General features: G+C 40.8%; 1 protein-coding gene across 1 annotated transcript in view; it reads left to right on the forward strand.

The window, feature by feature from the left end:
- LOC110493845 (CMP-N-acetylneuraminate-beta-galactosamide-alpha-2,3-sialyltransferase 2) overlaps positions 1 to 15491 on the forward strand; it is a 45849-nt gene that overhangs the window by 18262 nt on the left and 12096 nt on the right. Inside the window, exon 2 of the mRNA XM_021568356.2 lies at positions 10871 to 11782. Coding sequence (XP_021424031.1) covers positions 11447 to 11782 — 336 coding nt within the window. The 5' untranslated portion in view covers positions 10871 to 11446. The remainder of the gene's footprint in view (positions 1 to 10870; positions 11783 to 15491) is intronic.

A 15491-nucleotide genomic window follows, 5' to 3' on the forward strand; every position in this document is an offset into this window, starting at 1 on the left:
TTACAGTTCAAAGCTTTTTCTTGAGTGGGCAGCTTGATGAAAGCCAGTCAATATTTGAATCACCCAGAATGGATACCTCTCTGTTGATATCACATACATTATCAAGCATTTCACACATTTTCCAGATACTCTTAGCACTTGGTGATCTATAGCAGCTTCCCACAAGAATGTGTTTCATTGGCATGGGCAATAGCTAAGAGTGTTTGTTTGAATTCAAGACCAGCTTGACCTCAGTTCGTCAGTGTCAAAATGTTGGTCATTTGTGGTATTAAAAAAGATTCGGCTAATGTCTTCGTTCATGTAGAATTGCATGAAATGTTTTTTTAAAGGCAAAAAAAAATATCGGACCATGCTAACAAATGTTCCCCATGTGTGGAAATCATAAAATCGGCTCTGCCCAACTGTTGCCTTTGCCACATGGCAAATGTTATTATGGCTTTATTATAAAGGCCCTTTTTCTTCTTCAACAGTAACTTGACCATCCATCGAGTTGCATCTTGGTGTACAGATTTGTTTACAGAAAATGGTGTGCCGGGAAGGGCCTATGATATCTTAATCCTGCCCTGGTAACAACTGCAAAAGAAGCCTAGATTAAGTTTTGCAGATCTGTACTGTTGATAACTACACACCAGACACATGTTACCCTACACTGGGAACTTAGTGCTTAGTTATCACCAGCATTGTTAGACTGAGAGAAAACGTTCCCCATATCTGCTTTTCTGTGGAACAGATCAAATTACAAAACACAAATTTGTATGATAGCTGCCACTCCAACATAGTCTGCAAAATAAGCACACTTTTGCAGATTAGGGATAATCAGAATTGTATACAGTATTTTTTTATATCCTATAATCTTGTAGTAGCTACTGCTTTTAAGCATAAGTGTATATTCCTGGGCACATAGATAGCAGACTGCTGTGATGCCCTGTGTATCCCCATGTGGGTGTTTTCTCTTGCCCTGGCCCTGTAATTCAGGGTTTCCTGCCTTAATTTGATTGCATAATGAATGTGAGGTACAGGAGGCTGCTGAAGGGAGAAAGGCTCATAATAATGTCCGGAATGGAGCAAATGGAATGGCATCAAACACCTGAAAACCATTTGTTTGATGTATTTGTTACAATACCACTCCAGTCATTACCACTAGCCCATTCTCCCCAATTAAGGTGCCACCAATCTCCTGTGAAGTGTGTGGGTCTGCTGGCTTGCTGACTGGGTTACTTTTGCTGCGCTCTTCTGAGGATAAGATCTCCAGGAGTTTGGTCTCCAGCAGGACCAGAGAGGACAGACATAAACCGATATGATCTCATCTAACAGAACTCTTCCACTGCATCAGCTGAGGATCAGCTGATCTCTGCGAATTATCCCTGCAACCCCACTTTAGCCTGGCAGCCAGAGGCTAGATGGGGAGCAGGGATGTAGTGCATCAGTAGCGCGGGGGAGGAGCGCTCCCTCAATTTGTTCAATTAGAGAATACACAGAGCTGGTAAAATATTTCTGGAAAATGTATTCTTATACATCTTAAATTTGATTTAATTACCACAAAAATGTCATAAAAACAGTAGAATGAGAAACAAAGTAAATATGTAGGCTATAGTAGCCTATAGGTAGGGAAGAAACCACCTTTTACTTGTCTTCTCTCTCTGTTGGTGCCATGAATGATGAATAACAGTAGGCATGTGCAGAGGCCCGTTGACTTTGAGCGGTCCAAATCCGACGTAGCAAGAACTGCCACAGACGGAATTCCCAGGGGCTGCTAAAACGTCTGTCCTCAAAACAGTTTGTTGTGGACTTGGGACTCATGTACGACACACTTGAACTCGCCCAATTGTCCGAGTACTTAGCTTACAGAAACATAACACCTATTGCGTATGCAGACAAACATCCATCTCATGAACCTTATCACACCAATGCGATCTAGGATACAAATTCACAGTGTCTGCCTTGATGTTCATAAAGGTGTATGGACCCCCTCTTGTGCAGTGGAACCCAGAACTATAGTGGTTCCTCCTTTAAAAGTTGCGTCGTACTTCTGTTGCACGTTATTTGTCAGCCATTTTTTCTGTTAATGCAAGTTAGTGCTAGTTTGACCACCAGAGGGCATCTTTGAGAAGCATTTGATAGTCTTCCATATTGGCATTACCAGAGAATTTAAAACCTTTTTTGTAGTAACATAGTATATGGGATTAATTCTTAAGAAATGTGGCTAAATTAATTAGATTAATATTATGGTGTTTCTAATTTTAGAAAAACGATATACGAAACCCTCAGGGTTTCCGTTAAGATGGAATGGAAAATATGGCGCTGTACAATGTGACGGTCGGAAGTGGGCTACAGCATAAGAGGACTGGAGGATTCTAAATTGTTTGCCTCCATTAGACAACTTTGCTCCAATATTTCTGTAAATCAGTGATATTTATTCCCATAGTAATTTGTTATGGATCCGTAACTAAATCAACATCTGCATTTTGAAAGAGTATTTGTATCATTATTTTATTAAGAAAGCATAAAGATGCTGATGAAGAAATACAGTACTGTACAGTATATGATTTTAAGATATAAGGAGATATAAGATATAAGCCACCTGCATTTGTTTATTAGGCTACTGTGCAGTCTGACAAGTAAACATAGACTACAATACATACTGTAGTAAACATGGGAAAGTTCCATGTATAATAGTTGTATTTTCATCAACATTTTTTATGGGTATTTCTGTGAATTCATGTGGCTCTCTGCAATATCACTGCATGTTTTGGAACTAGCGGAGAGCTACCTCTCAAGTGAAAAGCGCGTGACTGGGAACGAGGCTGTAGGCAGACCCCTTAGTCAAACAGCTCCCATCCGGCCCCCCTTCACATGAGCTACCTGAAACAACGTTCAAAATAACCCATATCCCACTGTGTATTTGATAGGGGTAAGTTCAAAAACTACAAACCTCAGATTTCTCACTTCCTGTTTGGATTTTTTCTCAGGTTTTTGCCTGCCATATGAGTTCTGTTATATTCACAGACATCATTCAAACGGTTTTAGAAACTTCAGAGTGTTTTCTATCCAATACTAATTAGAGGTCGACCGATTATGATTTTTCAACGCCGATACTGATTATTGGAGAACCAAAAAAAGCCGATACCGATTAATCGGACGATTTTATTTATTTATTTGTAATAATGACAATTACAACAATACTGAATGAACACTTATTTTAACTTAATATAATACATCAATAAAAATCAATTTAGCCTCAAATAAATAATGAAAGATGTTCAATTTGGTTTAAATAATGCAAAAACAAAATGTTGGAGAAGTAAAAGTGCAATATGTGCCATGTACAGTGCCTTGCGAAAGTATTCGGCCCCCTTGAACTTTGCGACCTTTTGCCACATTTCAGGTTTCAAACATAAAGATATAAAACTGTATTTTTTTGTGAAGAATCAACAACAAGTGGGACACAATCATGAAGTGGAACGACATTTATTGGATATTTCTAACTTTTTTAACAAATCAAAAACTGAAAAATTGGGCGTGCAAAATTATTCAGCCCCCTTAAGTTAATACTTTGTAGCGCCACCTTTTGCTGCGATTACAGCTGTAAGTCGCTTGGGGTATGTCTCTATCAGTTTTGCACATCGAGAGACTGACATTTTTTCCCATTCCTCCTCGCAAAACAGCTCGAGCTCAGTGAGGTTGGATGGAGAGCATTTGTGAACAGCAGTTTTCAGTTATTTCCATAGATTCTCGATTGGATTCAGGTCTGGACTTTGACTTGGCCGTTCTAACACCTGGATATGTTTATTTATGAACCATTCCATTGTACATTTTGCTTTATGTTTTGGATCATTGTCTTGTTGGAAGACAAATCTCCGTCCCAGTCTCAGGTCTTTTGCAGACTCCATCAGCATCAGGTTTTCTTCCAGAATGGTCCTGTATTTGGCTCCATCCATCTTCCCATCAATTTTAACCATCTTCCCTGTCCCTGCTGAAGAAAAGCAGGCCCAAACCATGATGCTGCCACCACCATGTTTGACATTGGGGATAGTGTGTTCAGCTGTGTTGCTTTTACGCCAAACATAACGTTTTGCATTGTTGCCAAAAAGTTCAATTTTGGTTTCATCTGACCAGAGTACCTTCTTCCACATGTTTGGTGTGTCTCCCAGGTGGCTTGTGGCAAACTTTAAACGACACTTTTTATGGATATCTTTAAGAAATGGCTTTCTTCTTGCCACTCTTCCATAAAGGCCAGATTTGTGCAATATACGACTGATTGTTGTCCTATGGACAGAGTCTCCCACCTCAGCTGTAGATCTCTGCAGTTCATCCAGAGTGATCATGGGCCTCTTGGCTGCATCTCTGATCAGTCTTCTCCTTGTATGAGCTGAAAGTTTAGAGGGACGGCCAGGTCTTGGTAGATTTGCAGTGGTCTGATACTCCTTCCATTTCAACATTATCGCTTGCACAGTGCTCCTTGGGATGTTTAAAGCTTGGGAAATCTTTTTGTATCCAAATCCGGCTTTAAACTTCTCCACAACAGTATCTCGGACCTGCCTGGTGTGTTCCTTGTTCTTCATGATGCTCTCTGCGCTTTTAACGGACCTCTGAGACTATCACAGTGCAGGTGCATTTATACGGAGACTTGATTACACACAGGTGGATTGTATTTATCATCATTAGTCATTTAGGTCAACATTGGATAATTCAGAGATCCTCACTGAACTTCTGGAGAGAGTTTGCTGCACTGAAAGTAAAGGGGCTGAATAATTTTGCAGAACATGAGAACATATGAAAGTTGGTGGTTCCTTTTAACATGAGACTTCAATATTCCATGGTAAGAGGTTTTAGGTTGTAGTTAATATAGTATTTATAGGACTATTTCTCTCTACCATTTGTATTTCATATACCTTTGACTATTGGATGTTATTTTAGGCACTATAGTATTGCCAGTGTAACTGTATAGCTTCCGTTCCTCTCCTCGCCCCTACCTGGGCTTGAACCAGGAACACATCGACAACAGCCACACTTGAAGCAGCGTTACCCATCGCTCCACAAAAGCCGCGGCCCTTGCAGAGCAAGGGGAATAACTACTCCAAGTCTCAGAGCGAGTGACGTTTGAAACGCTATTAGTACGTACCCCGCTAACTAGCTAGCCATTTCACATCGGTTACACCAGCCATTAGGCTGATAGGCTTGAAGTCATAAACAGCGCTGTGCTTAAGAAGAGCTGCTGGCAAAATGAGCCTGCTGCTGCCTACCATCACTCAGTCAGACTGCTCTATCAAATCATAGACCTAATTATAACATAACACACAAAAATACGAGCCGTAGGTCATTAATATGGTCGAATCCGGAAACTATAATTTCGAAAACAAAACGGTGGCATCCCTAAGTCTAAATATTCTTGTTACATTGCGCAACCTTCAATGTTATGTCATAATTATATAATGTTCTGGCAAATTAGTTCACCATTTTTTACCTTTATTTAACTAGGCAAGTCAATTAAGAACAAATTCTTATTTTCAATGACGGCCTAGGAACAGTAACTGCCTGTTCAGGGGCAGAACGGGGGCAGAACGGGGATTTGAACTTGCAACCTTCCAGTCACTAGTCCAGCGCTCTAACCCAAGCTGCCCAAACTGTTCCATATACCCTGACTCTGCGTGCAATGAACGCAAGAGAAGTGACACAATTTCAACTGGTTAATATTGCCTGCTAACCTGGATTTCTTTTAGCTAAATATGCAGGTTTAAAAATATATACTTCTGTGTATTGATTTTAAGAAAGGCATAGGTGTTTATGGTTAGGTACAGTCGTCCAACAATTGTGCTTTTTTCGCAAATTAGCTTTTGTTAAATCATCCCCCAGCGTTGCATCGATTATATGCAACGCAGGACACGCTAAATTAACTAGTAAATATCATCAACCATGTGTAGTTATAACTAGTGATTATGATTGATTGATTGTTTTTTATAAGATAAGTTTAATGCTGGCTAGCAACTTACCTTGGCTTCTACTGCATTCAACGAGAGGCAGGTGGTTATAGCGTTGGACTAGTCAACTGTAAGGTTGCAAGATTGGATCCCCTGAGCTGACAAGGTGAAAATCTTTCGTTCTGCCCCTGAACAAGGCAGTTAACTGTGCAGTTCCTAGGCCGTCATTGAAAATAAGAATGTGTTCTTAACTGACTTGCCCAGTTAAATAAAGGTATAAAAAAATACATTGTTATGAAGACTTGAAATCGGCCCTAATTAATCGGCCATTCCGATGAATCGGTCGACCTCTAATACTAATAATAATATGCATATATTAGCATCTGGGACTGAGTAGAAGGCAGTTCACTCTGGGAACGCTATTCATCCAAAAGTGAAAATGCTGCCCCCTATCCCACACAAGTTAATAATATCAAGGAATAATAATAATTGAACATTTTTCATTTCTCTCTGCTTGTCTCAGAGCAGCGCGAAACGGTGCTGAAATGGACGTAATCAGCTGGAAGGCTATATATAACGATATTTTGGAGGTTATTTTGTTTTAAAAAACAGTGAGTGATTGTAATCTGAATAAAGGCCAAAATAATATTTATAAAGGCCAAAATATAGCTCTGCTAATAGCCATAATGGCACTGTACAATGTGACCATGTGTTTGAAAGAGTATTTTCCAGTAAGCAACCATTTGTTTCCAATATTTCTGTCATTCAGTGATATTTATTCCCATAGTTATTTGTTATGAATCCATAACTAAATAAACATCAGCATTTTGAATTAGTATTTTTACTTTATTAATGAAAACATAGATGCTGAAGAAATACTGTACAGTATATGCTTTTACATTTGAATAATAAAGCATTTTAAGGATTTTGAAGATATAAGCCACCTGCATTAGTTTTAGGCTACTGTGCAGTCTGACAAGTAAACATAGCTTACAGCACATACTGCAGTACACATGGGAAAGTGCCTAATTCCTTACATAAGGGAGAGCAGGCCATGTCCAGACTTTCTCAGTGACCTCAAGCACTCATTAACTCTGTCTTTAATGCTTTTTCGGGTTGCATCAGTCATGGACAGAAACTTCTGAGACACAATATTAATGATGAACATATGGAGGTTCACTGGTAAGCCACATTTGCCTCAGGATCCATCCCAGTTTGTATTCTGTGCCCATTCGTGGTATCTCTTTGGTTACACATCCTTGGAATGGCAGAACAGCATAATGGTCCGGGTGGCCCTTGCTGTGCCTGGTGAGCAGTTGGTCTGTTGTCAGAAGAGGAATGGAAATGTCAGGGTGAACCGACGACCTGTTGACTCTGCCTGTCGAAGGTGAAGTTCCAGAGCTCACAGGTGGGCCTGGCATGGATTGTGAGCATCTCATTCCTCGCCCTTTTCAATGTGTCATTCTCCACCTGGCTCTCCGCCAATGCTGCCTGACTCTCCACAAATGCTGCTTATCTCAGCAAGGTTTTACATGTGGAAGTGCAACTAAAATGTAGTTTAAATAAACATCCGCATTTGAATGTCTTTTTTATTAACAAAAGTATAAAGATGTTGATTAAGAAATACTGTACTGCTGATTTGAGTTAGAAATGTAACACTTTAGAGTTCTTGCACATCGAATACATTGCAAGTTGAGGGATTTTCACTACTGTAGCCGGGCTATGAAAAGTCTATTGTCCTGCTAATAGGAAACATTTGCATGATGGGCTACACATGTGAAAAACAAGTGTTTGTAATCCTGTTTTCAAAATTCCTCCAGTTGTCCATCGCTACTTTAAATAAAAACACAGCATCTTGTTTACATTCTTTCTTGTAACCACAATGTCACAAATAATTTGTATCTACCTTTCCAATTACTTTTACTTTAGTTTGGGATTTACCAATGTGCACTTTTCATTATTAGTTACATTGTTTTAGTTCGAACGTGCAGACTTTTTTTCTTTAAATTATTGTTTTATGTAGGATGCAAAATGTTTGACAAGTTGCAACTGTAAGTAGGACTAATAAAAAAAATCATACTTCTATTAGGCTACCTCAGCCAGTTAAGTTATTTTCTATTGGTCTAGGCTCCGAAGAAATAGACTCCAATTCAGCCCTCTTGTTGTATGTCAAGTCAAATTAAAATGAAGATTATTGTTGAAACGAATTGCTCGACTGGTGTAGGTTTTCTCCATCTGTTGGTGTGCAACACTTGCATAACAAGTTACATTTTCAGCACCAGCCACTGTTCGCCTCCTAATGATTGCGCTGCATTTCCATCAGTTGTTTTTAAATTGAACCTTTATTTAACTAGGCAAGTCAGGTAAGAACAATTTCTTATTTACAATCACGGCCTATCTCAGCCAACCCAGATGACGCTGGGCCGATTGTGCACCGCCCTATGGCACTCCCAATCAGGGTCAGATGTGATACAGCCTGTATTCGAACCAGGGACTGTAGTAATGCCTCTTGCATTGAGATGCAGTGACTTAGACCGCAGATCCACTCGGGAGCCATGACAAAATATATATATATATTGATTTTCTCTTTTCGCACCATAGTACATTCATACAAATCAGCCTTTACTTAAATCATGTTTCTAGTCTATTGCGTAGTTACAATGTGTAATCATTGATGTCCCAGGAGCGGTAAACACTGTTGAAGTGTATAATTGTAATACATACATGCAGACACAGCATCATTCAAAGAATGGAGTTTGATACACCTGGTATTGGATATGACTGAAAAAAATACTTGCTAAATTGCAATTTTCACAAGTTAACTTTTTGACCAAAAAATATGCACAATAGTTTCTCTACACTCACTAACATATTCCTCTTAATTGTACATGTTTTGCTTGACTCGTTATGACGTTATAATTACTTACATTTGCTTCATCTTTGCTGAAGAAAGTCACCAGCGACGGGTGGCATAACGTCAAATTCGTCATTGGAACCACTCAATATGATTGGTTATATAAAAACCTTGGGACCCAAATGCATAATGAGTGCTCTAACTCCCCCCTGCTGTGGTCTGGCGCAATGAAGCCATGACGCTGGGTACCTCTAAGTCCCGCGGCATAAGCTCGCAACTTTTAAAGGCGGAACCACTGTATGTGATCACTTGGTTATGGTGCAGTCCTTTCAGCACCACGATTCGAAGGGCGCTCAAATCGCTTAAAATAACCCTCATCGTCAAGATCTGTTGCCTGCACCTAATAGTCCTACTCATCACATTATTATTATTATTATTAAAAGTGGAAGATTATCACTTCTCACAATGGTGCTTGTTTAGTAAAGTTAGATTAAAGCTGAATCAATGTCTCGCAAGATCACAATGATGAATTTGTATTTTACCTAACAAAACCTGATATAATAGCATATACTCTACCATAGGCCCCTAATATGTTACACCAAAGAATCCTCAGTCATTTCTTATCTGAAGCTGTCAATGTTTTTCTCATGCGGCCAAAACTGAACAGTGCTCACCAATAGGCAGGATATATGCGATGATTGAAACAAAGTAGGCTTACAAAGAAAGGCTTATAGTGTAACACAATCTGCATTTATTCACTCACGAAATAGTCATTTAAGATCTAAATGCATATTCCCATGCAACTGATTGAGATCAAAGGATTGACATGGACATTTCACTGGTAAAACGTGAAGAATTATCATTTATGATGGCCTGTTTTGAAATGAGATATTCCTAACCCACTAAGCATTTACCGACGGCGGCAACTTTTTTTGGTCCGGACCAGCCATTTTTTTTGGTACAGTCCACACCGGCATTGATTTGCAATGTCCACAGACATCCGGTCCAGATCGGCCTATATTTGGCCCAAACATGGACGTCTATATTTGGTTTAGATTTGCACATTACAGTCGAGCACAGCAGAGTAAAGTACATTAGAGTACACAGTAGAATAAGAAAATGTACATTAGTGTACTGTATTGTACCCTACTTTACTCTAATGTACTGTATTCCACTGAATTTAACTCTACTGTTTCGTACTGTACTCTTCTCTACTGAATAATACTACTGTCCTGTACTGTGCTAAACTGCCATAATGTGATGTTCAAACTTGTGAAACAACCTAGACGTCTATGAGTATTGGAGAAGGCTGCTGACGCTTCTGGCACAGGCTGCCCTGGCAAAGTCAACTTCCAGAGCAGGCTCAGAACTTGGTCTGACTCCAGAGGCAGCAGCAGAGGTATGTAAGGGAAGTCAGCAGGCTGGGTAATTGCAATGCAAGTGATTCTGCATCCCTGGTACCACTGAGTCTGGCCCCAAATGGGGGGCTCAGTATTGATTCAAAGCCACTGGAAGGGGGCCACGGGAGTTGGTATGTTTGACATGCATCAATTTGAAAGCCTTGCTTAATGGTTAATGGTCTCTTAACAAAGGCAATAAGGTTTCTATTTGTGTTTCCTGACAGCTGTAGCTACAGTTTATGCAGGCAGTGTATCTGTAGGAGATGCATTAATGCAAAGCCAGCGTGTGACTTTATTCATGAACGTGTGTGCAGAGCGGACACTCCGGCTTAGTCATTGTGTTTCTACTGCCTGCGGAGAGGCAAGTTGTTCTGGCTTTTCTCTCCATAGATGATCGTGTTGTGCTCTGAGAATTCAATGTGAAGAAAGAGGCTTCATCTTTCTGTGCCACAACAGGAGAAAGGTTCTAACAACAGAAGGCTCACACAGTATGGCCATCCACACAGTATGAGTTTGATTGACGTTTTCAAGATTATGTATTGAGCCCTGCATGGATGGGGAGTTTAATCAATGGGTGCGGTGACTGTTCAGTATGTTTTTGTTGGAGTAATTGATTTCTCTCCCCGTCTTATTTCTTTCCTAAGCATCTTTTTTTAATTTTTTTCAGATGCTGATATCTGTATGTGTTTGTCTTCTAGGAGCAGGAAGCTGTGCAGCGCATGCAGACCAGAGCTCTGGAGAGAAACATGAGGTTTAACCAATGAGAGGCCGCCTTTGGTCTGGACAAGGTGTTTGGAAACCGAAGGCTCTATTTTTAACCTTCCTCTTTTTAATTTCCTCGCCGATCGCCTTGAGCAGGGCAAGGCAGTGTCTCTTCTTAAGCGGCAGACATAAGTATTTGGTCAAGTCTTTTACTCAAACTCACTCTCCTCTTCCTGTGGCAGACCAGCATGGCCAAATAGGACACATTAGGCCAAGGTCACAATCCAGCAAACCCCCTCTTTCCTTTATAAACTCTGGTATCAACTAATTATTCTGCATGTTTGTTACATGTATAACTTGCCAGTAATTTTAAGAAGTGTACCTTCCCTCTGGCTGGAAAAACAGGGAGATTCCTGATGTATTTGCTGAATGTGTCTGGTTCTTACCCTCGACTCCACTGACAAAGTATATTCACAGAGCAGTGGTGCCAAGAAATCAACACTGCTTCCTGCTTTAATTGTAGGTTGTCTAGGTTGCCTTTTACCCAGGGCACTGGCTCAAACAGTCCAGTCATGCTCTCCAAGAGGAAGTTGTGCCTGTTTGCTCTGTTTGGTGGGATCCTCTTTGTCATGATTGCCACCCACACCATTCAGAAGAACAACATCCTGTCTTTGACTTTGATGGAGACCCATGCCACCTCCAGGACTGTGCATGGGCACGCTGTTAACCGAACATGGGCTCCACCGAGTGCCACGGTGCCCAGCCCGGACAGGATATGTGGGTGTCCGTCCTGCATAGCAGACATGGAGGTCTCGGAGTGGTTCGCTCAGCACTATGACCCCCAGCAGCAGCCCTTTCTCACAGACGGAGACAACAACATGGACCCCCTGGCCCTGAAGTGGTGGCTGGTAAGACGTTTATTATTGATGAGAGGGGCCAAATAGTGTGGTTATATACTGTATGTGGCCAAAAACAGTCAACTTATTGTTCAAGGTGTAGGATTATACAGCAAAAAATTATATGACAAATGAAGCAAAAATATGAATGAATCTGTCACTTTCCCAAACAATATCTGTCCTGTACATTAATATTAGTACATCAGTACAATGTAATACATTTGTATCACTATTTATGGGTCACTCAGTGGTGTCGTTGTCTTTGTTATCAATGTTCTAAAGACGCCGCAGCCATATTGATGCTCTAATGTGGAACGGGGGATAATGACTTTATACAGGGCTAATGACTGTTTAGTCTAAATTACATTATAGGGGCTTGGGAGTACTATGACATTGCTAAAGTAGGCACATATTTTGTAGGAAACAACTTTACCAGCATCATCATGTTGACAGATGGCAATGTTGTCATTAGCCTTGCGAAAGTATTCGGCCCCCTTGAACTTTGCGACCTTTTGCCACATTTCAGGCTTCAAACATAAAGATATAAAACTGTATTTTTTTTGTGAAGAATCAACAACAAGTGGGACATAATCATGAAGTGGAACGACATTTGTTGGATATTTCTAACTTTTTTAACAAATCAAAAACTGAAAAATTGGGCGTGCAAAATTATTCAGCCCCTTTACTTTCAGTGCAGCAAACTCTCTCCAGAAGTTCAGTGAGGATCTCTGAATGATCCAATGTTGACCTAAATGACTAATGATGATAAATACAATCCACCTGTGTGTAATCAAGTCTCCGTATAAATGCACCTGCACTGTGATAGTCTCAGAGGTCCGTTAAAAGCGCAGAGAGCATCATGAAGAACAAGGAACACACCAGGCAGGTCCGAGATACTGTTGTGAAGAAGTTTAAAGCCGGATTTGGATACAAAAAATATTTCCCAAGCTTTAAACATCCCAAGGAGCACTGTGCAAGCGATAATATTGAAATGGAAGGAGTATCAGACCACTGCAAATCTACCAAGACCTGGCCGTCCCTCTAAACTTTCAGCTCATACAAGGAGAAGACTGATCAGAGATGCAGCCAAGAGGCCCATGATCACTCTGGATGAACTGCAGAGATCTACAGCTGAGGTGGGAGACTCTGTCCATAGGACAACAATCAGTCATATATTGCACAAATCTGGCCTTTATGGAAGAGTGGCAAGAAGAAAGCCATTTCTTAAAGATATCCATAAAAAGTGTCGTTTAAAGTTTGCCACAAGCCACCTGGGAGACACACCAAACATTTGGAAGAAGGTGCTCTGGTCAGATGAAACCAAAATTGAACTTTTTGGCAACAATGCAAAACGTTATGTTTGGCGTAAAAGCAACACAGCTCATCACTCTGAACACACCATCCCCACTGTCAAACATGGTGGTGGCAGCATCATGGTTTGGGCCTGCTTTTCTTCAGCAGGGACAGGGAAGATGGTTAAAATTGATGGGAAGATGGATGGAGCCAAATACAGGACCATTCTGGAAGAAAACCTGATGGAGTCTGCAAAAGACCTGAGACTGGGACGGAGATTTGTCTTCCATCAAGACAATGATCCAAAACATAAAGCAAAATCTACAATGGAATGGTTCAAAAATAAACATATCCAGGTGTTAGAATGGCCAAGTCAAAGTCCAGACCTGAATCCAATCGAGAATCTGTGGAAAGAACTGAAAACTGCGGTTCACAAATGCTCTCCATCCAACCTCACTGAGCTCGAGCTGTTTTGCAAGGAGGAATGGGAAAAAATGTCAGTCTCTCGATGTGCAAAACTGATAGAGACATACCCCAAGCGACTTACAGCTGTAATCGCAGGAAAAGGTGGCGCTACAAAGTATTAACTTAAGGGGTCTGAATAATTTTGCACGCCCAATTTTTCAGTTTTTGATTTGTTAAAAAAGTTTGAAATATCCAATAAATGTCGTTCCACTTCATGATTGTGTCCCACTTGTTGTTGATTCTTCACAAAAAAATACAGTTTTATATCTTTATGTTTGAAGCCTGAAATGTGGCAAAAGGTCGCAAAGTTCAAGGAGGCCGAATACTTTCGCAAGGCACTGTAGCAAAGTTCATCAAAAATAGCAAGATATGCTAATGTTAACTAGCTAAAATCTGGAGGTCTCCCCTCAATCTTAGCTAGCTAGCTAATGTTATACTGCAACTAAAGTCAGTCTGGTGATGACAAAATGGTAAGATGGTATCCAACCGAGTGTGTTTTTTTGTTAGTTTATTTGCGTTGTTTGTAAATTTAAAAAAAAAAACCTATTTTGTACATAATGTTGCCATTACTGTCTCTTATGCCCGGAAATAATTTCTGGACATCAGGACTGCAATTACTCTCCACGGACTGGCAGAATCCTTTTTTTCCTTTAACGAGTCTGACGAGGCCGACGCGAACGATATACTGCTTTCTCCGGAAAAGGCCCACATCCCCATGATTTGCGAGAAGACGAGGTGGAGAAAAAGGGTCCAGAGGGCGGGCTTCCTTCTGCGAATTCGTAAGCGATCGAATAAACCCCCACTTCATTCCATTCTGCTAGTAAACGTGCAATCTTGGACAATAAAATAGATGACCTACGTGGAAGATTAAACTACCAACGGGACATTCAATACTGTAATATCTTATGCTTCACGGAGACGTGGCTGAATGACGACAATATCAACATACAGCTGGCTGGTTATACACTGCACAGGCAGGATGAGTGATGGTAAGACAAGGGGTTGTGGACTATGTATTTTTGTAAATAACAGCTAGTGCACGATATCTAAGGAAGTTTCGAGCTATTGCTCGCCTGAGGTAGAGTATCTCAAGATAAGATGTAGACCACACTACCTACCTAGAGAGTTTTAATCTGTATTCTTTGTATCTGTTTACATACCACCACAGTCAGAGGATGGCACTAAAACAGCATATAATGAGATGTATTCCGCCAATAAGCAAAATAGAAAACGCTCACCCAGAGGCGGTACTCCTAGTAGCCGGGAACTTTAATGCAGGGAAACTTAAATCCATTTGACCAAATTTCTGTGTGTAACTAGAGGGGGGAAAACACCTTTACTCCACACACAGAGACGCATACAAAGCTCTCCCTCGTCCTCCATTTGTCAAATCTGACCAGAATTCTATCCTCCTGATTCCTGCGTACAAGCAAAAATTAAAACAGGAAGCACCCATGACTAGATCAATAAAAAGTGGTCAGTTAAAGCAGATGCTAAGCTACAGGACTGTTTTGCTAGCACAGATTGGAATATGTTCCCAGGATTCCTCGAGGGGTACACCACATCTGTCATTGGCTTCATCAATAAGTGCATCGATGACGTCGTCCCCACAGTGACACAGTACATACCCCAACCAGAAGCTATGGATTATAGGCAACATCCACACCGAGCTAAAGGCAATAGCTGCCGCTTTCAAAGAGTGGGAAGCACAGCCGAGAGCGGCGCAGTCACACGAGCCTACTAGACGAGCTGAAATACTTCTATGCTCACTTCGAGGCAATTTACACTGAAACATGCATGAGAGCATCAGCTGTTCTAGAAGACTGTATGATCACGCTCTCCGCAGCCGATGTGAGTAAGACCTGTAAACAGCTCAACATTCACAAGGCCGCAGGGCCAGACGAATTACCAGGACATGCGCTGACCAACTGGCAAGTGTCTTCACTGACATTTTCAACCTCTC

The sequence above is a fragment of the Oncorhynchus mykiss genome, chromosome 17 (genome assembly GCF_013265735.2).
Source record: "Oncorhynchus mykiss isolate Arlee chromosome 17, USDA_OmykA_1.1, whole genome shotgun sequence".
Lineage (NCBI taxonomy): Eukaryota > Metazoa > Chordata > Actinopteri > Salmoniformes > Salmonidae > Oncorhynchus > Oncorhynchus mykiss.